The 27,204-nt window shown below is 40.9% G+C and overlaps 1 protein-coding gene across 1 annotated transcript in view; it reads right to left on the reverse strand.

Moving 5' to 3' along the window:
* The window catches only part of LOC141132665 (potassium voltage-gated channel subfamily A member 1-like), a 167,599-nt gene extending 152,370 nt beyond the window's left edge, over positions 1-15,229 (reverse strand). Inside the window, exon 1 of the mRNA XM_073621297.1 lies at positions 11,718-15,229. Coding sequence (XP_073477398.1) covers positions 13,133-14,926 — 1,794 coding nt within the window. The 5' untranslated portion in view covers positions 14,927-15,229 and the 3' untranslated portion in view covers positions 11,718-13,132. The remainder of the gene's footprint in view (positions 1-11,717) is intronic.
* Positions 15,230-27,204: the final 11,975 nt, after the last annotated feature.

A 27,204-nucleotide genomic window follows, 5' to 3' on the forward strand; every position in this document is an offset into this window, starting at 1 on the left:
GGAGAAAAAAATACCCCGTAACCTTCTCTCCATTCAGGGGAGAAAACAAACACAGGGGTGGGCTGTACAATGACTGATCATTATGATAATTAAAAGTAGAGTTGGTGCGCTATTATGCAGTGAGAAAATATAAATATATATAAACAACCAGAAAAGCTGCTGCTGTCACTAGAAGTGCTCCCACATGTAATAACAGTAATAAGATATAAATACGACAGCGCTGCATCAATAAATATCAAATTTACAATAAATAGTAATAGTGATACTGTGCAAAACGTATATAGCTGAAAATAAACGTCCAATAATAATAATGATGATGATACTGTGCAAAACTGAATAAAATAAAAAGTCCAATAATAAAGTGAGGTTTTCCTCTGTTATCACACAGAGAGATGCAAAGTATTTCTTTACTTCACACAATCTCTAAGTGTATAGTGCTCCCACCACCACATCCAGTAGTCGCTCACTTTCTTGCAAGACCCTGAGGGGGTCAAACACACCTTGCACTATGTGCAGTAATCCTTTTCAGGAAAAACTTCACTGTTCTCTGCTGACTTCTATTTAGACCTTCAAGAGCCCAGATAATGGTATAGAACTAATAAAGATTCCTTCCACTGTGCTAGTTCCAACTTAGATCCAATTCAATCCACAGTGGCCATCGATGGTTTCAACAGTACATGGAAAGAAAAGAAAGTGCCTCCAATAGTGCAGTATCCTAAAGATTATAAATGGTCCTCTCCACCCCAGCTAGTGGTGAAATTAGTAGAGGTGGAGCCTGGTGGTGGAACCTTATCACAAACGAGTGAGATCTTATGATGTATCATATATGCTTTTAACCTTTTAAATAAATGTGAGTTGTATACTAGCTGGGGTGGAGAGGACCATTTATAATCTTTAGGATACTGCACTATTGGAGGCACTTTCTTTTCTTTCCATGTACTGCAAAAATTATGGAATCACCAGTCCCTGAGGATGTTCCTTCAGTTGTTTATTGTTGTAGAAAAAAAGCAGATCACAGACATGGCCAAAATCTAAAGGCATTTCAAATGGCAACTTTCTGGCTTTAAGAAACACTAAAAGAAATCAAGAAAAATAATTGTGGTGGCCAGTAACAGTTAGATTTATAGAACAAGCACAGGGAATAAATTATGGAATCACTCAATTCTGAGGAAAAAATTATGGAATCACCCTGTAAATTTTCATTACAAACACTAACACCTGCATCAGATTAAATCTGCTTGTTAGTAGGTAGGTAAAAAGGAGTGATCACACCTTGGAGAGCTGTTGCAACAAGTGGACTGACATGAAGCATGGCTCCAACACCAGAGATGTCAATTGAAAAAAAGGAGAGGATTATCAAACTCCTTAAAGAGGGTAAATCATCACGCAGTGTTGCACAAAATGTTGGTTGTTCACAGTCGGCTGTTTCTAAAACATGGACCAAATACAAACAACATGGGAAGGTGGTTAAAGGCAAGCATACTGGTAGACCAAGGAAGACATCAAAGCGTCAAGACAGAAAACTTAAAGCAATATGCCTTGAAAACAGAAAATGTACAACAAAACAAATGAGGAACAAATGGGAGGAAACTAGAGTCAACATCTGTGACCGAACTGTAAGAAACCGCCTAAAGGAAATGGAATTTACATACAGAAAAGCTAAAAGAAAGCCATCTCTAACACCTAAACACAAAAAAAACAAGGTTACAATGGGATAAGGAAAGGAGATCGTGGACTGTGGATGATTGGATGAAAGTCATATTCAGTGATGAATCTCGAATCTGCATTGGGCAAGGTGATGATGCTGGAACTTTTGTTTGGTGCCGTTCCAATGAGATTTATGCAGACGACTGTCTGAAGAAAACATGCAAATTTCCACAGTCAATTATGATATGGGGCTGCATGTCAGGTAAAGGCACTGGGGAGATGGCTGTCATTAAATCTTCAATAAATGCACAGGTTTACATTGAAATTTTGGACACTTTTCTTATCCCATCTATTGAAAGGATGTTTGGGGATGATGAAATCATTTATCAAGATGATAATCCATCTTGCCATAGAGCAAAAACTGTGAAAAAATTCCTTGAAGAAAGACACATAAGGTCAATGTCATGGCCTGCAAACAGTCCAGATCTCAATCCAATTGAAAATCTGTGGTGGAAGTTAAAGAAAATGGTCCATGACAAGGCTCCAACCTGCAAAGATGATTTGGCAACAGCAATCAGAGAAGGCTGGAGCCAGATTGATGAAAAGTACTGTTTATCACTCATTAAGTCAATGCCTCAGAGACTGCAAGCAGTTATAAAAGCCAGAGGTGGTGCAACAAAGTACTAGTGATGTGTTTGAGTGTTATTTTGTTTGTTTGTTTTTCATGATTCCATAATTTTTCCTCAGAGTTGAGTGATTCCATAATTTATTCCCTGTGCTTGTTCTATAAGTCTAACTGTTACTGGCCACCACAATTATTTTTCTTGATTTCTTTTAGTGTTTCTTAAAGCCAGAAAGTTGCCATTTGAAATGCCTTTAGTTTTTGGCCATGTCTGTGATCTGCTTTTTTTCTACAACAATAAACAACTGAAGGAACATCCTCAGGGACTGGTGATTCCATAATTTTTGCCAGGGGTTGTATATCTTATTACTGATCATTATGATACCTAATCAGAAGCCATCACAGTAATCAGGTGATTAGAAACTGGGCCTCCCGATTCCTGGTTGTTAGTACAAGACCCAGGGTCTTAGTTGACAGCTCGGTCTCTGTGTTGGAAGCCCGCTGTGCAGTGTGCTTCCAGCACCAACACATGAATGCATATATGCAGTCCCACGGAAAAAGACCCACTTCAGTGGGGCCACATATGTGTGTACAGACAGTGGCAAGGGGTTAAAGACCAACTCCAGACAAAAATTACATTTAAATGCATTGTGCATCAATTACCTTACTCATCACTCCTGATTCCAAACACCTCTTCCTAAGCCATCATGCAGCGTGATGGTTCACAGTTTCTCCTATGTGCCAGGCTAATTTCCCACCCTGAGGACTGGACATTATCCCTGCTTGCTATCTTCTTGGGCTCTGGTCACCTCAGACCCCCCCCCCCCCCCCCCAAATCAGTCCTCCAGCCCCTGGAGCCTATGAGAAAGAACTGGAAGTGCTGCCTTCACCAATAGGAGGTGTCCAGAATTATGCAGACAGTAATGTGGACACCTGAAGAAGGACCCCAAGAAGTAAACAAAAGAAGATAGAAGGATTATCATGTAAATGTGGCCTAAAGTAAGTATAATGGGAAATTAGATTTTTTTTCTCTACCAGTGGTTAGTGGGAGGGGGATTGCTAATATCCTACAGTTAGGCATTCAAAATTCACTGTTGATTAAAAAAGCAACAATTGTAAAGAAGAACCAATTACTCTAAAAGTACAAAAAGGGACTGAAAGAAATATTCATGCTCTACATTTACTTACAATCATTTTGATAAAGATTATTCATTGACTCTTCAGCAAATCTTCCCCAAAACTGACCTGTTTTTACAGAAAATGCTTACACAACTTACAGTCAGCCATATGATAAGGATATCACAGACAGGGTACAGTATGGAAGGACAGTAGGGCTAAGAACACATCACAGGGAAAAGCACAGGCGCCTTCTAAATGTAGCTGTAAAGAAGTATTTATTTAGAGTAAATAAAAAGAACTACTCACAAATGTAGTTTAAAAACAGGCATGTAGCTCATGGCACTGGGTAGGTTAGTCCTCAGCAACGTTGTCCGGGGGATCCACAAGGGACGCTGTCATCTGTCAGGCCGGCCCGAAGAAGGAGCGCATGTCGCTGCCCTGTCTACAAGCTGGATCTGGTCACCCCCACTCTGCCAGTGCGTTCCACAGACCAGGAGGCACTAGAATCCACCAACGCCGCCATTTAGCAAAGCCTGACAGATGACTACGTTCTTGTGGATCCCCTGCACAATGTTGCTGAGGGCTTTCCTACCCAGTGCCATGAGCTACATACCTGTTTTTAAAACTACATTTTGTGAGTAGTTCTTATTTTACTCTTAATAAATACTTCTTAACAGCTACAGAAGACGGCTGTGCTTTTCCCTGTGTTTCCTTTAGAGCTGCTTCTTGCTTGTACACAGAGCTGCCTCAGTGAGCTACACACAGACTATACATGGACTTTGTCATTTATTAATGGACTCTGGTATCATGAGCCATTTTTTATGAATTGGTTCAATTTATTTGAACATTGTTTGTATCTCTGATGTCCACTTTGCGCCGATAATTACCCCTCTTCTAAGAACACATCAGCCGATAATCCCTAAGTACAATTTATGAAAAGCAATGAGCAGACAGATCAGAACCAACAAATCAACAACTACATTAAGTCATCAGGAGTATCCCAAAAGACTCAGGGTGCAACAATGAGCCACCTACGATAGTTTGTTATGGTCGGTGTATCAAATGGTACTCTGGATGCACAGAAGGCTGATGAATAATGAATCCAAAGAAGTCAAGAAAAGAAAATACCTCCAAAGGGAGATCAGAAGAAAAGTCAAGGATAGAGAAGAGCAAAGAAAAGAAAGAAAAAAGAGTGGACCTAGGTATGTCAGATGGTAAAAATGTCTTGTATTTGCAACTGAGTGGGAGACATTCAAATGGTACATTCACATTAGGCTGCCCATGATTCCCAACATAACCAATTTTTTTTACCTGTGCCCCTGAACTTGAAAGCAAATTAGACTACTTCGGGAAGAGTAAATTCCATGTCACAGTCCTTCCCTCCCTTGGGAGTGTCTAATTTTTCTCTGTGCTGACCTAGCTCCTCAGTTCTTCCCCTACCTCTATACAACCTTTTATGTAGCTGCTGGGGTGGAGCTAAGGGAGATACTATAGCACAAGGGTATTTAATTAAAATTTACGGAGGTCCGATCAGTAAAAAAAATTCCAGCAGAGATCCGAACAGCATGTTTGTGCAATGACTCAGGTCCTTCACATCACAGCTCCCTCCTCTTATATCACAGCCCCATTCTTACATCAGAGTCCTCAGTCCCCCTTCACATCACAGGTTCCCCTTCACAGCAGTGCCATCTGCCCTCCCTTCACATCACCCCCAACAGTAGTGCTCTCTGCCCCCCTTCACATCACCCCCCCTTCCACGCTGGGGTCCGCAGTCCCCCTTTACCCCCCCACAGTAGTGTTCTGTGCCCTTAATTCACATCACTCTCCCTATAGTAATGTCCTCTGCACCCTTCACATCACCCCCACAGTGGTGTCATCCCCCCACAGTGGTTTCCTCTGCCCCTTCACAGTATCCCCCCTTCAGAGTGGTGCCCTCTGCCCCCCTTCACAGCACCCTCCCACAACTGTGTCCTCTGCCACCCTTCACATGACAGCACCCTGCAGCTCTGCCCCTGCACATCACCAGCCCCACAGCTTTGCCCCCTCTCTATACAGCACCCCCCCTACAGCCATCCCCTTTGCCCCCCTTCACAGCTTCCCCCCTCTAGAGTGATGTTCTCTTCCCCCTTCACAGCACCCTCCCACAGCTGTGTCCTCTGCGCCCTTCAGATCACAGCCCCCTGCTGCTCTGCCCCTTCTTCACATCACAGGCCCCACAACTCCGCCCCCTTCACATCACAGCCCCTGCAGCTCTGCCCTCCCCCATTCCCATTACAGACCCCTGCAGCTCTGCCGGTTCCCCTTCTCATCACAGCCCCCTGCAGCTCTGCTCCCCTTCACATTACAGCCCCCTGCAGCTCTGCCCCCCTTCACATCAAAGCCCCCTGCAGCGCTGTACCCCTTTCACATCACTGCCCCCTCAGCTCTGCCCCCTTCATATTACAGACCCCTGCAGCTTTGCCTATTAACTTTCCTACAACACTTCGAGTACATTAAATGGAGACAGGGAGGCATGACAGTTCTGGATAGAGCCCAGGAAGTACAGCAACTTTGGATAGCAGGAGGGGGAGTTACCCAAACACCTGCTGATTAAGTTGAAAAGTTAAAGTGATTGCAAACCTTTTTTTTTAAATAACAAACATGTTATACTTAACTGATCTGTGCAATGGTTTTAGTGCAGCCCCAAACCTCCTCTTCTCAGAGCCCCATCAACATTCATGGCCCCTCCTCTTTTCAGTGTGCCACCACAGAAAATTGCTTCCTATTGTTACACACTTGCAGGCTCAAATCCAAGCCCTGCTCTGTGTGTCCATTGACACACAGAACGCAGCTCACCCCTCCCCTCCTTCCTCCCCGCTCTTCGCCAAGAGAGTCGCTAATCTCTAGCATAGTGCTGATCAAGATCAGGCTCAGGTAAGTATAAAAGGGAAGGGGCTGCGTATAGGAGGTTTTTTACCTTAATGCAGAATATGCCTTTATTGGAACCACTTTAGAATCAATGCCAGCGGCTCCTCCTCCCACCCTCCATCTAAAGCTGCCTTGCCTCTCACTCTCTTTCCAGCACTGTCATGGCTCCCGCTCTCTGCTGTGATAATGACAGCAGTAGTGGTGGTTGAATAGAAGAACCCGCTCCACATCGGTCCAGAGGGGACAGTCGTCCGCCGTTTAGTGATGCTTGCTTTAGTGTGACAGGAAGATGCAGCACAAGTTACCAATCAATTCATGTGCCGACAAGGAGCATGCTGACAAAAGGTGAAAACAGGGTTAGTGAGAGATGGGCTCATCACTGCACTGCTTCTCCTTTCACTGTCCAGTCACAGGACATAGAACGTCAGGCAACCAGTAAAATCAGCCACTGAACTAAATTCATCTGTAATCTTAAGTTTATGTAAACTTTTCAGGCTACTCACAGTGCTTCTGTGTTAGTGATGACATCCGTGGGGACTTAGCTAGCAGGCACCATACACAATATAAAATATCAGACATTCACTGGGTTGGTCATGTTCTCTAAAAAGTTTACCTTTTAAAATTGTAATGTTTGATTGGAGTGTCCACTCTATTTACAAGGAACTGTCCATTTGTGTTCTATCAAACTATCTCACAGTAAGCATTCCATACACACCACTGGTTAGGTATAGGAAATCCACAATACATTTTGATCCAAAGTGCATAGAACGACAAGGCAGATTTCACATAAAGTTGATCTCTGCTTCAAATAAAAACTTTATAGTTCATAAGGGCAAAGCTGCCATTAACCTACTTAGTCTCAGACTGTGAAAGTGGTTAACACACAAATAAACCGATCTCCTAAATCAAATAATTAATGTCATCATTGGGCATATAACCCTGCTTTAAGATCACTGAGGGTCAGTGGGAGGTACACTGTGCCCACCCTACCATTGAAAATAAAATACAATATGGCATGCTGACAAGAAGGTTTATATTTTTGTTCCCCCACTTTCAATAGGTACTGGTGATATAGCCAGGGCCTCACAGCTTCCCTCCTGAAAAGCTATGTCACTAGTGCCTTCCAGGGAGAGCTCGCCTGATCTTGAGCATGTGCCGTAGGGGACCTGGGGTGGTCTATTATTCTATTTCAAACTGCACCAGGGCTTGTACACACACATGTGCCGATCACCAGCTGGCACTTCAAATCTTTCACAGTTTGTTAGGGAATATCAAACAGGGCAAGGTGACTTATGGCACATGTGTGAGATCAAGCACAGACATCATCTATGGGCTGGTACAGAATAAGGAAGAAGAAGCTGGCCGCCTCTGGCAGTGTGGGTTTCCCATTCACGGGTGGGACAGAGCAGAGAGAGAAAAACAGCTAAAGAAACATAGCAATTCGCTAATATACTGTATATATATATATATATATATATATATATATATATAATTCTGGATTTCAAACTTGTTGGAAGACTTTGAGGTATAGAAGTCAGACACAGCTAAGTCCAGCTGTATCAGCCCATATTTCTGCCATGACAGGTACACTTTAGGAAGCACAGCATATTAACCCATAAAACAAACCAGAATATTGAATTTGATCTGACTTTAGTAAACCAAAGTGAAGTATCTGGATTCTGCATTTACCACCTTGGCTCTTTTTTTTTTGTTTTGTTTTTGTACTGTTTAAGCTGGCCAAACACTATACAATCTGATTGTACAATCTCTTCACAATCTCCTTTGATATTACCAAAACTATGTAATGTGAAGACAAATCTAAACAACTTATGCAATAAGTATCAAATCAAATCAGACAGGACCTTGCCCTTATGGTGGATATAAACAGTGGCGGCTAGTGCTCCTTTTTTTTGGGGGGTGGCAAACAAACCCCCCCCCGTCTCTCGGTCGATCACCCGCTCGCCCGCTAGGCAGGCGGCTTTTGTGGCTTCCCCCTGCCTCTACTCCTGGCCAATACGGTCCCTTCTCCTTCCAGCCAATTGGGTCTTAAGAAACTTTCTGTACAAATTACAAATAATAAATAAGTCCAACTCTAGCACTCATGAAGTATAAAGTGCTCTGTGTTGTAAACATGAATTTATTCAAAGCAATTTTTGCTGTTTTGCAATTTTTGCAATTTTTGTGTTTTTTTTTTTATTTTTTTTTGAAGGGGGTTTTGGTGGAGTCATGGTTGCACAAACTAAAGAGCTTTCAATTTGTATAAATGCGAATGTTTCATGTATCTTTTCCATATATTCACTTTGTTTTCTCCTTTAAACATCCAAGGTTGATTTTATCATGAATATTGTTGTTGAATAATTGAAAAGCCTCGTCCATTTTCCTGATGAAGCCTTCCTGGTGAAACATGTTGAAATTTGTGGACGTGGTTATGATCAGACTTCTTTGTGACTACAGCTCTTTCCCTTCATTTGTCAATATTAGGTTGAGGATGTTTACCTTTGACTATGAATGTAAAACTGTTTTCACATTTTACTGTTCTTCTTTGTAAAACTGTATTAATAAAAATTTGGTATAATTTTTAATTGACAGTGCTCTTTCTTATACTAGGTGTACCTTTAAAATCCCACTTCTCACACACTTTTTTTGTTTTACTATGAATTTATCCAACTGCTTCACCCTACATTTTACAGGTCTAATGTGCGCCTTTCCCCTTTAAGGGGACACAACCATGCTGATTTCTTCCAGGAATCCTCCTTTTCCTCTTTTTCACTTTGTATAAAAATTAACCCTTTCGCTGCCAGAGCCGTTTTTGCATTTTATTATTTTTTTTTGCATAATTTTAGGCCTGAAGATTACACAAAACCTCCAAACATTATATATTTTCTGAAAGCAGACACCCTAGAGAATAAAATAGTGGTAGTTACAATTTTTTATGTGATATAATATTACCACAAAGGTCTAGGTTCTTTTTAATGAGACATGCAGGGTCTACAAGATCCTGCCGGTGGTGGCATTTGTTCAATATTTTGGGGGGGGGTGGCAAACAAACCTCCCCCCTCACTCGCACCACCACCACAAACCCCCCCCCGCGCAGGAGACGGACGGGAAGGCGGCCTTACCTTAGGAGATGTTGAGAACGAGGAAAGAGGCAAGCTTCTCTTCCCAGCTGAAAAGACATTGCTTCTCCTCCCGGCCAAACAGGAAGTGGATCCTGAAACCCGATTGGCCAGAAGACCTATGACTCCCCAATTGGGTCTCAGGTCCCACTTCCTGATTGGCCGGGAGGAGAAGAAGGAAGACAATTGCGAATATTGATTTGCCAATGTCACACTAGTGGGTGAGCTCAGGGTACAGTGCTCTGCCCCCCAAGTCTCCCCTTTTCGAAACTAATTAGAGCCTCAGGCTCTAATCATGTGCTCAAAAAAAAAACACTGAAATCCATGTGTCCAGCACCCTGCATGGAAATTAGGGGCCAGGAGCTTGGAGATTAGGGGGGTGGCACACCTTATCAGCGGCTGCCACTGGATTTAAAGGAGATAGTATAACAAGATTGTATAGTGTATGATCAACCCAAAGCCCCTTATGCATAGGGTGCGCCTGTGCTGCCCACAGAAACCAATCAGATCATCCTTTGCATCCTTAATGCAGATAAATGGATTTAGATGATCTGATTAGTTGCTATGGGCAGAGAGGATGTCTGATGAAAACTAAAGTGGAAGTAAACCCTCCTACCGGTTTCAGCCAAGTAAGCTGCCATCTTGGCCTCTGTTTGATCTTCAACTGCCATGATGCTGCACACGTGATCAGTTATGACACGTCATTGGATGGTTTGACAGTTTGGTTGAGAGCACAACCAATGTGACAGTTATATTCCCAACACATGCTGGGAATGTAACTGTTTTTTTAAACTGTTAAATTGATGGGTTTACTTCCGCTTTAAGCAACAATGCCCACAGTGATCAATCACACTAGGCCAATATACGATTAGTTGCTATGGGGTTGATTTACTAAAACTGGAGAGTGCAAAATCTGGTACAGCTGTGCATGACAGCCAATCAGCTTCTAACTCCAGCTTGTTCAATTAAGCTTTGACAATAAAACCTGGAAGCTGATTGGTTTCTATGCAGAGCTGCACCAGATTTTGTACTCTCCAGTTTTAGTAAATAAACCCCTTAGGGACAAACAGCTTCTGTGTTTCAGTTGTCATAAATCTGACTTTCATCTAAAATGTGGACATCACTGGTTGCTATGGGCATTGGCTTATTTGCCTACAAGAGTCCATAGAACTCATCCACACACTTTGGGGTTTATTCAGTAAACACTGCTGGTACAAAATGCTATGTGCAAATATCAGTAACCCAAAACAATGAAAAAACAGAACCAGAAAATTCCTTGATGAGGCTGATATATAGACTGTGGTCTATACAAACACTTATAAGATGCTCATCCTATGTCTATGGCCTAGGACAGACTGATAAAGACCGATTTATTTTAAAAATGTAAAAAAAATAGTTGTTGACCCTAGCAACATTTAAGACTCAATACTTTTTTCTAGTACAGGGGTCTCCAAACTTTCTAAACAAAGGGCCGGTTTACTGTCCTTCAAACTCTAAGGGAGCCAGACTGAGGCCAGTGGGAAAAGAAAATGTTGTGGTGTCAGTGGGAGTAAACAGTGTCCCTCTTTGGTATTAGAGGGAGGAATAGTGTCCCATCATTGGTGGTCAGTGCAAAGAGTAGTGCCCCATCTTTAGTATTAGGGGGAGGAATAGTGACCCATCATTGGTGTCAATGGGAGGAATAGTGTTCAATCATTGTTGTCAATGGGAGGAATTGTGCCCCATTGTTGGTGTCAGTGGTAGGAATAGTGTCCCATCATTGGTGTCAGTGGGAAGAGTAGTGCCCGATCTTTGAAATTAGGGGGAAAATAGTGACCCATCAGTGGTAGAAATAGTGCCCCATCATTGGTGTCAGTAGAAGAATAGTGTCCCATCATTGGTGTCAGTGGGAAGAGTAGTGCCCCCTCTTTGGTATTAGAAGGAGCTGGAATAGTGTCCCATCGTTGGTGGTCAATGGGAAAAGTAGTGCCCCATCTTTGGTATTTGAGGCAGGAATAGTGACCCATCATTGGTGTCAGTGGGAGGAATTGTGCCCCATCATTGGTTTCAATGGTAGGAATAGTGCCCCATCATTGGTGTCAGTGGGAAGAATTGTGCTCTGTTGTCAGTGGCAGGACCTATGCCCGAAGGGCAGAATAAAATCAAGCAAAGGGCCGCAGTTTGGACACCACTGTTCTAGTGTAGCCTAAAGAAAAAAGCTTATACCTGATTGGCTGCTGGAAACACCACTTTTTTAATCTCTCTTTTTCCCAAGTTTTTATCAATTGCAGTATAAAACAACATATCATACTTTTATAATAACTAACCTTAAATCCTTCTGTGGCTTCTTTTCCGACCTTCCAACCTGGATCCTGTTGATCAGTCTTTAGATGTAAAAGACCTGCGTTAAGCCCATGTTATATCCCACAGTGTCACATCAGGAGCAAATCTCTGGTGGTCCGGAGGATAAAGCATTCTCTCTTGGATTACTGTAGATCATTAATTCCATTTTAACGAGTTGTGTTTTTCCTTTCCATCCTAGGAGAGGCTCTGCCTGTCATGCAGAGCTTAGGCCTTGACCCTGATCCCATAGTGACCAAAATGGGTTAAAGTAGACTATCCAACCCCCCTCCTTTTCTTTCAAGCTATTTCACATTAATGGTAATGACACTAAGCAGGATGGCAAGCATAAAATAATTTTCCCTATACCTTGCTTGTGTGACACAAAACATAACAAGGGAGCTGTGATACATAACCTGACTTGAACATATGCTGAAAGTTAATTAAACAGCTCAACGTATAATGGTCTATGTAAACCATTATATGGACTGCTAGTTTGGTTGTATGCTATATATTTTTTTCTTTTTGTCATTTTCTTCTTTTTAAAACATAATAAATATATATAAATTTTTAATTTACTTATACAAGATGGTGCCATTTATTTATTTTTTTCACCTGAAAGGGTTCTAAAAATTGAGTACTAAACTGACATTATGCAACATTGAATTTTAATAAAGTATTTTGTAAAGAAATAAGCCTACATGAATTAATAAATTAAGGCTCACATATATAGATTAATTCACAATATTTCCTCAGAAAAAAAAATATTTCCTGCTATATTCAAGAGCACCAAATTCACTGCACGGACTAACGTTACCAGGACTTTGTTCACAAGTGTATAATTTATATATAAATTAGATTCTCACCGCAATATATATATATATATATATATATATATATATATATATATATATATATATATATATATATATATATATATATATATATATATTAGTACAAAATTAAATTTTGTCCATTAAAATATTCTGTACAATATAAATATTGTATCAGTGTTGCAGGACAGGACTGGCAAATTGTTGCTTTTGTAAAAAGTTTCCTTTTTTTTTTTTTTTTTTTTTTTTTACAATTGTATCTCCTGCTGTATCTTTGCAACCTTGTGGCAGTAAACCTCCAACTTTTAAAAAATAAAAGATCTTTGTTTGTATTCCAAAGTGAGGGAAGGGACAGCTAAACTCCAACAAGAAACAGTTACAAAATATATATGCATGATTGGAAATACTGCAAAAGTCAGTAACAAAATATGTCTTCAACAGCAAATACTGTTTTGATGCTACCAAGAGAGGACCAAAAAATTCTCTATTGTAAAATGTATATGTCCCTTTTTTTAATAAAAAAAACTCCATTGTTCAATTTAGGTTTGTTCATTTAGGTTCCATGTGCCCTACAGGTCTGTTTCTCTGTTGGTGTCCAGACACAGAGCATATAAGGACTTTCTAAGGTCCACATGGCTCTTGGCTTTGAGGTTGGATTTTTCCATGGAGCCAGTGCCATTGTTGATGCCTTCAACATTCTCTGCAGACTTGTTGAGGGAAACCTTGCTGGGACTTCTCTTGAGTTCCCCAGCACAGCTGCCCTGTGCACTACTGGGCTCCTCTTTGAGGATGACCTGCTCTTCGTGGTCAGTTTCTCGGTGGTAGAAGTAATTAAAGTTGGAGACTATAACAGGGACAGGCAATGCAATAGTGAGGACACCAGCGATGGCACATAAGGAACCCACAATTTTGCCCCCAACAGTTACTGGCCTCATGTCCCCATAGCCCACTGTGGTCATGGTGACCACGGCCCACCAGAAAGCATCTGGGATGCTAGAGAAATGAGACTCTGGATCATCAGCTTCAGCAAAGTAGACAGCACTGGAGAACAAGATGACTCCTATGAAGAGGAAGAATATTAAAAGCCCCAATTCCCTCATGCTGGCTTTGAGGGTTTGTCCCAAAATCTGAAGGCCCTTAGAGTGCCTGGACAGCTTGAATATCCTGAAGACCCTGACCAGGCGGATGACTCTGAGAATGGCCAGGGACATTGCCTGTTGGCCATTGTTAGTCTGCTGCTCAGCCAGCTCTGTCCCCAGGGTGATGAAGTATGGGATGATGGCCACAATGTCAATGATGTTCATTATGTTCTTGGAGAAGTGCGACTTGCTGGGGCAAGCGAAGAACCTGACCAGGAGCTCGAAGGTGAACCAGATGACACAGGTGGTCTCTATGATGAAGAAGGGGTCGGTCAAGCCGCTGGGAGGAGGTGGCTGCTGGGTGTCGTTAAGCACCTTGGACAGCGTCGGGGGCAGCTCGTTTTCATCCCTGAACTCGGGCAAGGTCTCCAGGCAGAAGGTGATGATAGAGATGAGGATGACCAGCACCGAAACGATGGCGATGCCCCTGGCGGAGCTGGAACTCTCGGGGTACTCGAAGATCAGCCAGACCTGGCGTTGGAACTCGTTCTTGGGCAAAGGCTTCTCCTCGTCCTTCAAGAAGCCCTCGTCCTCCCTGAACCTCTCCATGGCCTCCTCGCCCAGCTCATAGAAGCGGATCTCGTCGGCGAACACGTCGATGGAGACATTGACTGGGCGTCTGATCTTGCCCCCAGACTGGTAGAAGTAGAGGATGCCATCGAAGCTGGGTCGGTTCCTGTCGAAGAAGTACTCGTTCCTCAAGGGGTCGAAGAACCTCATCCTCTTCTCTGGGTCGCCCAGTAGGGTGTCGGGGAACTGGTTGAGAGTGGACAGCTGGGTCTCGAACCTCAAGCCGGCGATGTTGATGATGACCCGCTGGTTGCTCTCGTGGTCCATGATGCCCAGGTCGAAATGGTGGTCCTCTTCCTCCTCCGGGTGGGCATGGGACTCGTCTTCCTCCAGGCGGATCACCGTGTGGATGTCATCGCCATCCTTGATGTGACTGCCAGGATAGCTCATGATCATGTCGCTGCTGCTGTGCAAACGTGCGCCCACACCTCCTCCTCCTCCACAGCCACCTCCTCCTCCTCCTTGCCCGGTCCCCGGTGGCTGAGGCTGTGGAGGGGCTCGCTGGGGCCCTTCCCTGCCCTGGTTGTAGTCGATCAGCCAAGATGGTGCCCTGGGGATTTGGAGCAGGTCCCTCCTGTCCGCTGTGCAACTGCCCCCTCCATCCTCCACGGCTGGGGCTCTCCCGTTCTCCAAACTCACCAGAGCGATCTCCATGCCATGCAATCTTCATCAGCCCCGACCATTCTGCACGATGTCTGCCTGCACGATGCCTGCACGCACCTCCTCTTCTTCCACTAAAACAGGAGATCTACTCCTCCAAATAAAAGTAGGTCCACAGCAAGGCTGCATACACAAATAACACCAGGAGAGGGGACCCGGATGAGGGACCAATCATTAATCCTGACGTCAAAGATGCTTTTTATTCCCCATCCATAGCTACCAGGCTTCTGTGTCAAGCAGATGCCTCAGTCTCCAGCTACCAATCTGTTCTGCTCTCTCTATCCTGCTAGCTGTGTATTAATCTACGGGGGGGGGGGGGGCAAGCCCCCCCCCCCGAATGAGCCAAGAGGAATCCCTGACATCTGACAGGTACCAAGGGAGACAGGGCTACACACATCTACACACACACTCCTTTTCTCTTGCTGGGTTCCAACCCTAGGGATGTTATTTTGAGCTTACTGACTGTCACAGCTTGGGAGTAATTCTGCCTTTTCTGACAGAGGGTGGGGGGCTGGGGGCTTCTATTTCACTGTCTGTTCTGCAGCAATGCTAAGTATTCCAGTGCAGGATCCAGATCACATGGAACAACATAAAAGGAGAGGGGATGTCTGAGATGGAGGTGTGAGTGTTTCGATTTTTAAAAAGTGTAGGGGTGCCCTAAAGCTCAGAGGAGGTGTGGAATTATTATGTTTTTATTAATATTTTAGTATAATGGTATTATCATCATCATCATCAGTAGTTGTAGAATTAGTGCTAGTATAACAAAAAAGTAACCAACAACCTAATGATGGACTAATTTATTATCATAATATTTTATTTTAATATTTTATTATAATAGTTTGGGATAATAATGGTTTTGTTATTACCCAAATTCCCCAAAAGTTGAGATGTTTCCTCAAAAGAAGAAAATAATATTTATTATTATTGTTATTATTATTTTAGTATAATAATGGTATTATTATTATTATTATTATCATCTTTATCAGTAGTTGTATAATTAGTTTTAGTATAACAAAAAAAAGTAACCAACAACCTAGTGATGAACTCAAAGTCTATTTATTATTATAATATTTTATTTTAATATGTTATTATAATAGTTTAGGATAATAATGGTTTTGTTATTACCCAAATTCCAAAAAAGTTGGGATGTTTCCTCAAAAGAAAAAAATAATATTTATTATAATTATTGTTATTATTATTTTAGTATAATAATGGTATTATCATTATTATTATTATCATCATCATAGTCATCTTTATCAGTAGTTCTATAATTAGTGTTAGTATAACAAAAAGAAGTAACCAACAATCTAATGATGAAATCAAAGTCTATTTATTATCATAATATTTTATGTTATTATTTTATTATAATAGTTTAGGATAATAATGGTTTTGTTATTACCCAAATTCCAAAAAAGTTGGGATGTTCCTCAAAAGAAAAAAATAATATTTATTATTGTTATTATTATTGTTATTATTATTTAAGCATACTAATGGTATCATCATCATCAATGGTATCATATCATCATCATCATCTTTATCAGTAGTTGTATAATTAGTGTTAGTATAAAAAAAAAAAAAAAAAGTAACCAACAACCTAGTGGTGAACTCAAAGTCTATTTATTAATATAATATTTTATTTTAATATTTTATTATAATAGTTTAGGATAATAATGGTTTTGTTATTACCCAAATTCCCAAAAAGTTGGGATGTTTCCTCAAAAGAAAAACAATAATATTTATTATTATTATTGTTGTTATTATTATTTTAGTATAATAATGGTATTATCATTATTATTATTAAAATTATCATCATCATCAGTAGTTGTAGAATAAGACCCCTTTTACACTTGGGCGGCGGGTCCGTTAGCGGTAAAGCGTTGCTAGTTTTAGTGGCGCTTTACCACTGTTTAAGTGGCGCTTTTTGGCCACTAGCAGGGTGCTTTTAGCCCCCAAGAAGGGGTTAACAAGGGGGTTAAAAGCGCCGATGTTGCGGCGCTTCAGAAGCGCTGCCCATTCATTTCAATGGGCAGGGGTGGCCCCAAACATGCTGCTTGCAGGACTTTTTTTCCCATCCCGCAAGCACACCGCCCCAGTGTGAAAGCACTTGGCCTTTCACACAGAGGAGGCATGAGAGGCAGTTATCGGGTGCTTTACAGGTGCTATTTTTAGCGCTAAACACGCCTGAAAACTGTCTCAGTTTGAAAGGGGTTGTAGTACTAGTATAACAAAACAGTAACCAACAATATCCCTTTCATGACTAAGCCTATTTTGAAATTTGGTGTTTACAAGTTAAAATCCGTATTTTTTGCTAGAAAATTACTTAGAGTTCCCAAACATTATATATATTTTTTTAGCAGAGAATCAAATGGCGATTGTTGCAATATTTTTTATCACACGGTATTTGTGCAGCGGTGTTTTAAACGCAAATTTTTGGAAAAGGGACACTTTCATGAATTTTAAAAAATCCAAACAGTAAAGTTACCCCAATTTTTTTGTATAATGTGAAAGATGATGTTACGCCGAGTAAATAGATACCAAACATGTCACCCTTTATAATTGCACGCACTCGTGGAATGGCGACAGAATTTCCATAGGCGACGCTTTAAAAATTTTTTACGGTTACCAGGTTTGAGTTACAGAGGAGGTCTAGGGCTAAAATTATTGCTCTCGCTCTGACGAGCGCGGGGATACCTCACATGTGTGGTTTGAACACCGTTTACATATGCGGGCGCGACTTCCGTATGCGTTTTCTTCGCTGTGCGAGCTCGCGGGGACAGGGGCACTTTAAAAATTTTTTTTTTTTTAATTTATTTTATTTATTTTTTTACTTTATAAATTGTGTTTTAAACATTTTTTTTTTAAATTTATTTTATTTATTTTTTTACTTTATAAATCGTGTTGTAAACATCCCTTGTGACAGTAATAGGTGGTGACAGGTACTCTTTATGGAGGGATGGGGGGTCTAAAAGACCCCCCATCCCTCCTCTGCACTTCAAAGTATTCAGATCGCCGAAAACGGCGATTCTGAATACTGTGTACTTTTTTAAATTCGGCGCCATTGGCAGCCGAGTAAACGGGAAGTGACGTCATGACGTCGCTTCCGCGTTTACAACGAGAAGGCTGGAACGAAGCCGCCCACAGCTTCGTTCCAGCCCGCCCCCAGCCGCTGAAGGTACCCGATTGGACACCGGGCCTCCCGATCGCACGGGAGGCCCGGTAACAGCGGCGGGAGGCGGCGGGAGGGGGGATGTCCCCTCCCGCTCCTCCGGTATAACAACCGAGCGGCTTTTAGCCGCATCGGTTGTTATACACGGGTAGCCGATCGCCCGCTGTAAACAACGGTACCGGGATATAAGCCCGGAAAGCCGAGTACGCATATCTGCATACGGTCGGCGGGAAGGGGTTAAACCCTACTGAGGGAATCAAAGTCTAGGACTGAGCATAGTTCTGTAAGGATGTTTCCTTGAAGGAACGATAATATTTAATATTCATAATAATTTAGTATAATAATGGTATCTCTATTATCATCATCATCATCATCATCATCAGTAGTTGTAGAAGTTCAACCAATAAAAAGGGCAAAACAAAACAAAACAAACATTTTTTTTTTTACAATCCTATATACACAATCCCATACCCACAGTTTATCCAGAGGAAGGCAAAAAAAAACAGCACAGGATGATCCAATTTACTACAGCAGGGGAAAAATATTCCTTCCTGATCTCTCAAGAGGCAATCAGATGATCCCTGAATCAACTTTACCTATAAATGTTAGTATCCGGTTATAACAAAAGAAGTAACCAACAATATACCATACTGATAGCATCAAAGTCTATTTAATATTATAATATTTATTGTAATATTTTATTATAATAGTTTAGGATAATAATAGTATTGTTATTACCCCAGTTCCAAAAAAGTTGAGACGCAGTGTAAAATGTAAAAACAGAATGCAAGGATTTGCAACTCCCATAAACCCATATTTTATTCACAATAGAAGATAGAAAACAATTCAAATGTTTAAAATGAGATAATGGGCCGTTTTAAGAAAAAAATGTAAGGTCATTTTGAAATTGATGGCGGCAACATGTCTCAAAATAAGTTGGAACAGGGAAACAAAAAATTGGCAAACTAAGTGGTACGAATAAGGAAGAGCTGGAAGAATATTTTGCAATGGATTAGGTTAATTGGCAACAGGTCAGTAACATGACTGGGTATAAAGATTCAGAGGGGTTGATTTACTAAAGGCAAATAGATTGTGCACTGTGCAAAGTGCAGTTGCCCCCAGCAAGTGCAGTTACTCCAGAGCTTAGGAAATGAGGTAAAGCTTCACTTTGTAATGAGTACCCAATCACGTGCAAGAAAAAAAAAAAAAAAACACAGCATTTTTGCTTGCACATGATTGGATGATGGAAATCAGCAGACCTTCTGCTCATTTACTAAGCTCAGAAGCAACTGCACTTTGCAAAGTACACAGTCTATTTCCCTTTAGTAAATCAACCCCAGAGTGTCTAAGAAGTAAAGTTTTTCACCAATCTGTGAAACCCTGCATCTAAAAATCGTCAAACAATTTCAGAATAATGACTTTAAAGTCATTTAAAATGGTCTGTTACAAAGTGTAAAACTATTCTGTGGTCAGGCAAATTAAAATTTGACATTCTTTTTGGCAACCATGGGCGCCGCATCCTCTGGACTAAAAAGCACAGGGACCTTCCAGCTTGTTATCAGCGCTCAGTTCAAAAGCCTGCATCTCTGATGGTATATGGGTGCATTAGTGCACGTTGAATGGGCTGCTTGCACATCTGGAAAGGCACAATTAATGCTGATATATCCAGGTTTTAGAGCAGCATATGCTTCTATCATGACAATGTATTTTTCAAGGAAGGCCTTGCATATTTCAGCAGGACAATGCTAAACCGCATACTGCATCTATGTGACAACAGCATTGCTTCATAGTAGAAGAGTCCAGGTACTTAACTGGCCTGTCTGCAGTCCATACATTTCACCAATTCAAAATATTTGGCGCATGACCCAGGACTGTTGAGGAGTTGGAATCCTATAACAGGTAAGAATGGGACAACATTCCACTCCCAAAACTCCAGCAACTGGTTTCCTCAGTTCCCAGACATTAAGTGCTGGTTTCACACAGGGGTGATCTGTCAGGCGACTTGTCAGCCTGACAAGTCGGGCTCCATGCAGTACAATGGAATCGTTCTAATGGGAGCGACTGCAGTCTGGCACGCTTTTCAGGCATTTTAGCGCTAAAAATATTGCCTGTAAAGCACCTCTCATGCTACCCAGTGTGAAAGACGAGTGCTTTCACACTGGGATGGTGCGGTTGCAGGACAGGGAAAAAAGTCCTGCAAGCAGCACCTTTGGGGCAGTCTGGGAGAGGTGTATACATTGCCCCCAAAATGCTCCACCCCATTGAAATGAATGGGCAGCACTGCCGAAGCTCCTGCAAAGTGCTTCGGCAGCTCCGCAACATGGCCGCTTTTAACCCTTTCTTCCGCCGCTAGTAGCAGTGGTTAAAAGTGCCCCACTAGCGGCGATAAAGTGCCACTAAAACGACGGTAAATCGCCGCTAAAACTAACGGCGCTTTAACACTAACGCACCCCCGCCCTAGTGTCAAAGTAGCCTTAAGCCTCGTACACACAATCGGATTTTCCGCAGACAAAGCATCAGACTTTTGTCCGAAGGGTGTGTGACGTGAACTTGTCTTGCATACAAACGGTACACAATTGTCTGTCAACAAACACAAATGTAGTGACGTACTAGACAGACTACGAGCCGATAAAGAGGAAGTTCAATTGTCAGGCACCACCCTTTGGGCTCCTTCTGCTAATTTCGTGTTAGTAGAAGTTTGGTGAGTGTTGATTCGCGCTTTTCATTTCATGCTTTTCATTTCGTATTTTTCAACCAGAAATGTTGCGCATTCGGAGGAGATAACGTGTTATTTATTATTGGCCATGGAGTTATTGCTTTGACCCAAGTCCAGTCCAAGAACAGGAGGAGGAGGATTTCTTGGACCAAAAATTGGTTGCTTTATTAATCGTCACCAATTATGTCATATGCCTTTGCTGCGGGAGCTCCAGGAGAATAATCCGGATGATTTTTGGCATTATCTCCGGTTGACGGACCCCTGCTTTCACCAACTCTTGGCATTTTTAATGCCCTATATTAAGAAGCAGGACACATGCATGAGGCTTTTTTTTAATTTTTTGATTGAATAATGATTTGATTTGTTATATTTTCTATATTTTTGAATGCATATAATGCATTTTTGGTTAAGTTCTATTAGTAGATAGCATGTCTAATTTTATTTGTTTTCTTTTTTTTTTTTTAATGCACAATAAAAAAATTGTGGAGAATAATGCTTGGCTATGTATTTTACTTCAAATGACAGTTTGGGAGTAGGCAGTTACATTTTAAAAAATACAATGTAAAATTAACAAGGGACAACAACATAGTTGTATCTTTGATCTTAAAAATAATGGTGTTGTTGTAACTTGCCCAAATATAAATAACAAGCATAATAATATTATTCTTGGTATCACTAGAAAAAAAAAGCCTTTGAAAATTTGTTTGCAATAACTCCATCAGTATCACCAGCAAAGCAACTTCATTATTATCCCATTAAAGAAGAAGAGAATGTGCGCTGCATTTCGAGATTTCATAATTTGCTGCTTCATGAATGTTAATTCTCCATTACGAACGCTAGTTTACAAGACCGACCGCTTCTGGCTCGTCCTTGCTTCTGAGCATGCATGTTTGTACTTTGGACTTTTGTCTCACAGACTTGTGTACACACGATTGGAAAATCCGACAACAGACATTTGTCCACAGAAAATTTATAAGCCTGCCATCCAACATTTGCTCGTGAAAAATCTGACAACAATTGTCCGATGGAGCATACAAACGGTCAGATTTTAGGCCAAGAGTCTGTCAACACACAACTCCGGTCAGAAAATCCGATCGTGTGTACAAGGCTTAACCCCCCTGGCGGTATTCCCGAGTCTGGTTTAGGGTGGATTTTCAATACCAAAAGTGGTATCCCCGAGCCAGACTCGGGATCGCATCGCAGGATCCAGGAAGAGTTTACTTACCTTGTCCCCTGGATCCTGTGATGTGATCTCCCCGCTGTGATCGGCGAGCCGCCGTGTCTCGCTCGATTCACAGTGCCGAGCTCCGTTCCCTGCGAGCGTTGCGACACACGGGGACGGAGTTCGGCGGCAAATTCAAAAAGTAAAACACACAGTACAGATACAGTATACTGTAATCTTACAGATTACAGTACTGTATCAAATAATTACACGCCCCCTTTGTCCCTAGTGGTCTGCCCAGTGTCCTGCATGCAGTTTTATATTATAAAAACTGTTCTTTCTGACTGGAAACTGGAGATTGTCCATAGCAACCAAAACCATCCCTTTACATCAAAAGTGGCTTTAGACCAGCTAGAAAACAGTGATAATAAATTAGAATCACTCGCAGAATTGAGCGATAGTGATTTGTGGGGAGATCCGTCACCAAACACTCAAAGTAATGAAAGCGACAATTCTGCAACTGAGCAAATTTCCGTGTTTTTGATTTGATTACATTATTGAATATTTTTTATTATTATTATATTATTATTTGTTATAATTATTTATAGTTATTTATTATATTATAATTTTTTATTTCGTTTTTCAAACTTTATCATACCCGAGATGTCTACTAGACTCTTGTTTGGACAGATTTAAGTGAATTATTCCTAAGAATTACAGGCCTACAATATAAAACGCCAAATTTCTGTGCAAAATAATTGTACCGCTTTCAGCACCTAAAATCTGAAATAATCATACCGACAGGGAGGTTAAGAAAAAGGTTCTGTACTACTTGGGGGCAACTTTGGAGCGGCTTGCATTGACTTCTATACAGAAGTCGTTATGCAAGCTACACTGAAGTTGTGCTGTATGGGGCGGCTTCAGAGTTGGACGGGAGTCGGGCGACTTTGAAGCCGCCCTTGTGTGAACCGGCACTTACAGAGAGTTGTTAAAAGAAGAGGGGATGCTACATTGTTGTAAAAATTAATAGACTTTGATTTCATCAGGAGGGAATATGGTTGGTAACTTTTTTGTCATACTAGCGCTACTTCTACAACCACTGATGGTGATGATGATGATGATAATAATAATAATAATAATAATACCATTATTATACTAAACTATTATAATACCTTATTAAAATAAAATACTATAATAGTAAATAGACTTTGATCTAATCGGTAGGCAATAACGTTGGTTAATTTTTTTTTTTGCTATACTAGTGCTATTTCCTCAACTACTGATGATGATGATGATGATGATGATAACAATAATAATAATACTACTAATACTACTACTACTACTAATAATAATGATAATACCACCATTATTATGCTAAATTCTTCTTCTTATTTTATTATTATTAATAATGATAAAATAATAATAATAATAGATATTATGGTTATTCTTTTAAGGAAACACATTTTTTTTCTTATTTGCTTACTATTGTCCTCTTGGATTAGGTTACTCAACAGATAAATAGATACATTTTAGAAAAAAAAAATTCTTATATTAGATTCTTACTGTATTATTATCTTCCTGAAACATATTAATTAACAAAATGTTTTTAAAATATGAATATAAATATCAGGTATTATTAATAATATTAATTATAAGTGTGTTAATGCAACTAAAATAATCCTATTATCTTGAAATAATAGTAAAAAATTATAATTAATAATTTTATTTCATAAATATTGTATTCCTGAATCAGGTGAGAGATAAAAATAGATTTATTTTACAAATAGAAACATTATAATACAATCACTACTACTACTACTATAATAATAATAATAATAATAATAATAATAATAATAATAATAATAATAATAGTAATATAATAATATTCTCATTATCAATATTATATCTGAGACTGGCTTACTAAAATTATTTTCAAAAGGTAAGGTATGTGCAACCAAAACAATTATTTTTCTGGACCACAGCTGCCGTTATGTGAGCGATGGGTTAATTTTACAGTAACGAAAAAACACAGATTTGCTTGCAGTCAAAAAAAAAAAAAAAAAAGGCAGCTATTTTAATCTCATGTATAACACTATGCCTCAACAGTCTGCATATACATGGATTCAAGCTGCATAATGTGTTTCCCATGTTACAGAAACAAAACAAAGATATATTGACCAGGAAGGATGGTGGGGTGGCAGCACTTTATAAGGAAAAAAAGGGAAAAAAAACCTTAAATTACAGAGATGTCATTGCCACTGAATGTTTAGAATGAGTGTGGGAAACAGAGTTCCCCTGAGCTAGGTTTTCAATTCCCGTGGGATTATGCAGTTCACTTTTGTGATCAGCCATAACAAATCCAACTTTAATTTTCCTGCACATAAAAAAAAGAGAAAAACGATAAGCAACAGTCACCTAATGCACACTGCGCTTGTGCATAGGGGAGTGTTTACTGTATGCACTATATACACACTATATACACTATATACACACTATATACACTATATACACACTATATACGGTACATTATATACACACTGTATACACATAATATACACACTATATACACTATATACACACTATAAACACACTATATACACTATATACACACTATATACGGTACTGTACATTATATACACACTATATACACATAATATACACACTATATATACACACTATATACACACTATATACACGGTACATTATATACACACTATATACACACTATACACACACTATATACACTATATACACACTATATACATTATATACACACTATATACACACAATATACACTATAAACACACTATATACACACTATATACACACTATATACACTATATACACACTATGTACAAGATATACATACTATATACACACTATATACACATAAAATGGCAGAGGGGTAGACAGTAACAGCCCAGCAGCATCATCATGACAAGACAATGCATGCGGCATTTATAGGTCCCACCAGAACCCCTCTGTCAGGGTGGTGGCAAATTACGTTGTAATAAGTGTAACATTTAGCCCATTCACTGCAAATATACATCCTCCAATACAGCGGTGCACAAGGCATTTCTCAGTACAGCATTCCATTTTAACAACTCCCTTTCATTTGTGCTTGTTACCATGGCAGCTCTGTGAAGTTACACAGTGTCATTCGGTGTCATGGCGAGATACTGAATTTCGGTTTTAACTCTGAACCTTAAAGCAGAACTAAACCCTCCTATTCCTTACAGCCAAGGAAGCTGCCATTTTAGCCTCTGTTTGATCGGCTGTTGCCATGGTGCTGCACATGTGATCATCTATTGAACCAGCCCTTTGATGGCTTGACAGTTTGATAGACAGCTGCCATAAGCACACTAATAACTGTTATGCCCTGTACACACGGTTGGATTTTCCGATGGAAAATGTCCGATCGGAGCGTGTTGTCGGAAATTACGACCGTGTGTGGGCTCCATCGGACATTTTCCATCGGATTTTCCGACACACAAAGTTGGAGAGCAGGAGATAAAATTTTCCGACAACAAAATCCGTCGGAAATTCCAATCGTGTGTACACAAATCCGACGGACAAAGTGCCACGCATGCTCAGAATAAATAAAGAGATGAAAGCTATTGGCCACTGCCCCATTTATAGTCCCGAAGTACATGTTTTACGTCACCGCGTTTAGAACGATCGGATTTTCTGACAACTTTGTGTGACCGTGTGTATGCAAGACAAGTTTGAGCCAACATCCGTCGGAAAAAAATCCTAGGATTTTGTTGTCGGAATGTCCGAACAAAGTCCGACCGTGTGTACGCCCTATAACAGTTATCATTCATATATGTATTGGGATTTTGTTTTTACCAAAGATATATAGCAGATTACATTTTGGTCTAAACGTATGAAGAAAGTTGATTTTATTGGATATGTTTTATAACAGAAAGTAGAAAATATGGGGGGGTTTTCAAAAAAACTTTGGTCTTTTTTCGTTTATATTGCAAAAAAATAATATAAATTTCATTTGGGTACAGTGTTGCATAACTGAGAAATTGCCAGGTAACCACTTGCCGACCAAGCTATAGCCGAAAGACCGCTACAGCATGGCTGGCAAGTTCTGGGAGGGCGTCATATGAACAGAAGCCGGGTATCCCCATTCCTTTCCTCGTGCTGACAGCGAGAGTAAAGGAGAGGAGAGCCGATAAATGGCTTGTTTAAAAGGGACATGTACACTGATAATCAGGGCACCTAATTATCAGTGCAGTCCCAACATTGCCACCTGTGCTGCCAATCTGTGCCCACCAGTGCTGCCAATCTGTGTCCACCAGTGCTGCCATAGGGGCCCACCAGTGCTGCCAATCAGTGCCCACCAGTGCTGCCAATCAGTGCCCATCAGTGCCTCCTCATTAGTGTCACCTATCAGTGCCGCCTACCAGTGCCCATCGATGCCGCCTACCAGTGCCCATCAGTGCCGCCTATCAGTGCCCATCAGTCTTGCCTATCAGTCCCCATCAGTGCCGCCTATCAGTGCTGCCTAATAATCTCATCAGTGCCACTTATCAGTGATGCCTGTCAGTGCCCATCAGTGCTACCCATCAGCGCTGCTTATCAGTGCAGCCCCATCAGTGCCTCCTCATCAGTGCCCACCAGTGCCACCTTATCAGTGCCCATCAGTGCAGCCTATCAGTGCCCACCAATGCCTATCAGTGCTGCCTCATCAGTGCACATCAGTGAAGGAGAAAGATTTTACATCATATTGATTGATTGATTACATATAATCATTTTAAAATGATTAGAATTTCTTATGAGTACAGTGCTGTATGACTGTGCAATTGTCATTCAAAGTGCTGAAAGGGTCAAGTGGTTAAATCAGCGGTTTAGTTGCACCTTAAATAGATGGGTTTAGTACCATGTTAAAGTGGAACTAAAGCCTCACTTTTGAAAACTGCAAACAGACAGGCTTTTTCAGGGATGGCCCGTCCATTAAGGGCACACGGGCACCCCCCCATCCATTCCCCCCCCCCCCGTCGATCGCCGCCTCCCCTGTTCACGCATCAGACCCCTTTCAGGACACCGGCGCATGGATTCCAATGCGGAGTGTTTTTTTTTTTTTTGAAGCGTCGATTAAAACCAGAGGCTCTAATAGGCTCAATACAGGGTGGGTCCGGGTCGCAGAGAGTGTGCTTCTAGCCCACCCAGGTGTGTTACAACAGCAAATTAATATTCGCTGTTGTAACACTGATCCT

The sequence above is a fragment of the Aquarana catesbeiana genome, linkage group LG03, assembly GCF_042186555.1.
Source record: "Aquarana catesbeiana isolate 2022-GZ linkage group LG03, ASM4218655v1, whole genome shotgun sequence".
In the NCBI taxonomy this organism is placed as follows: domain Eukaryota; kingdom Metazoa; phylum Chordata; class Amphibia; order Anura; family Ranidae; genus Aquarana; species Aquarana catesbeiana.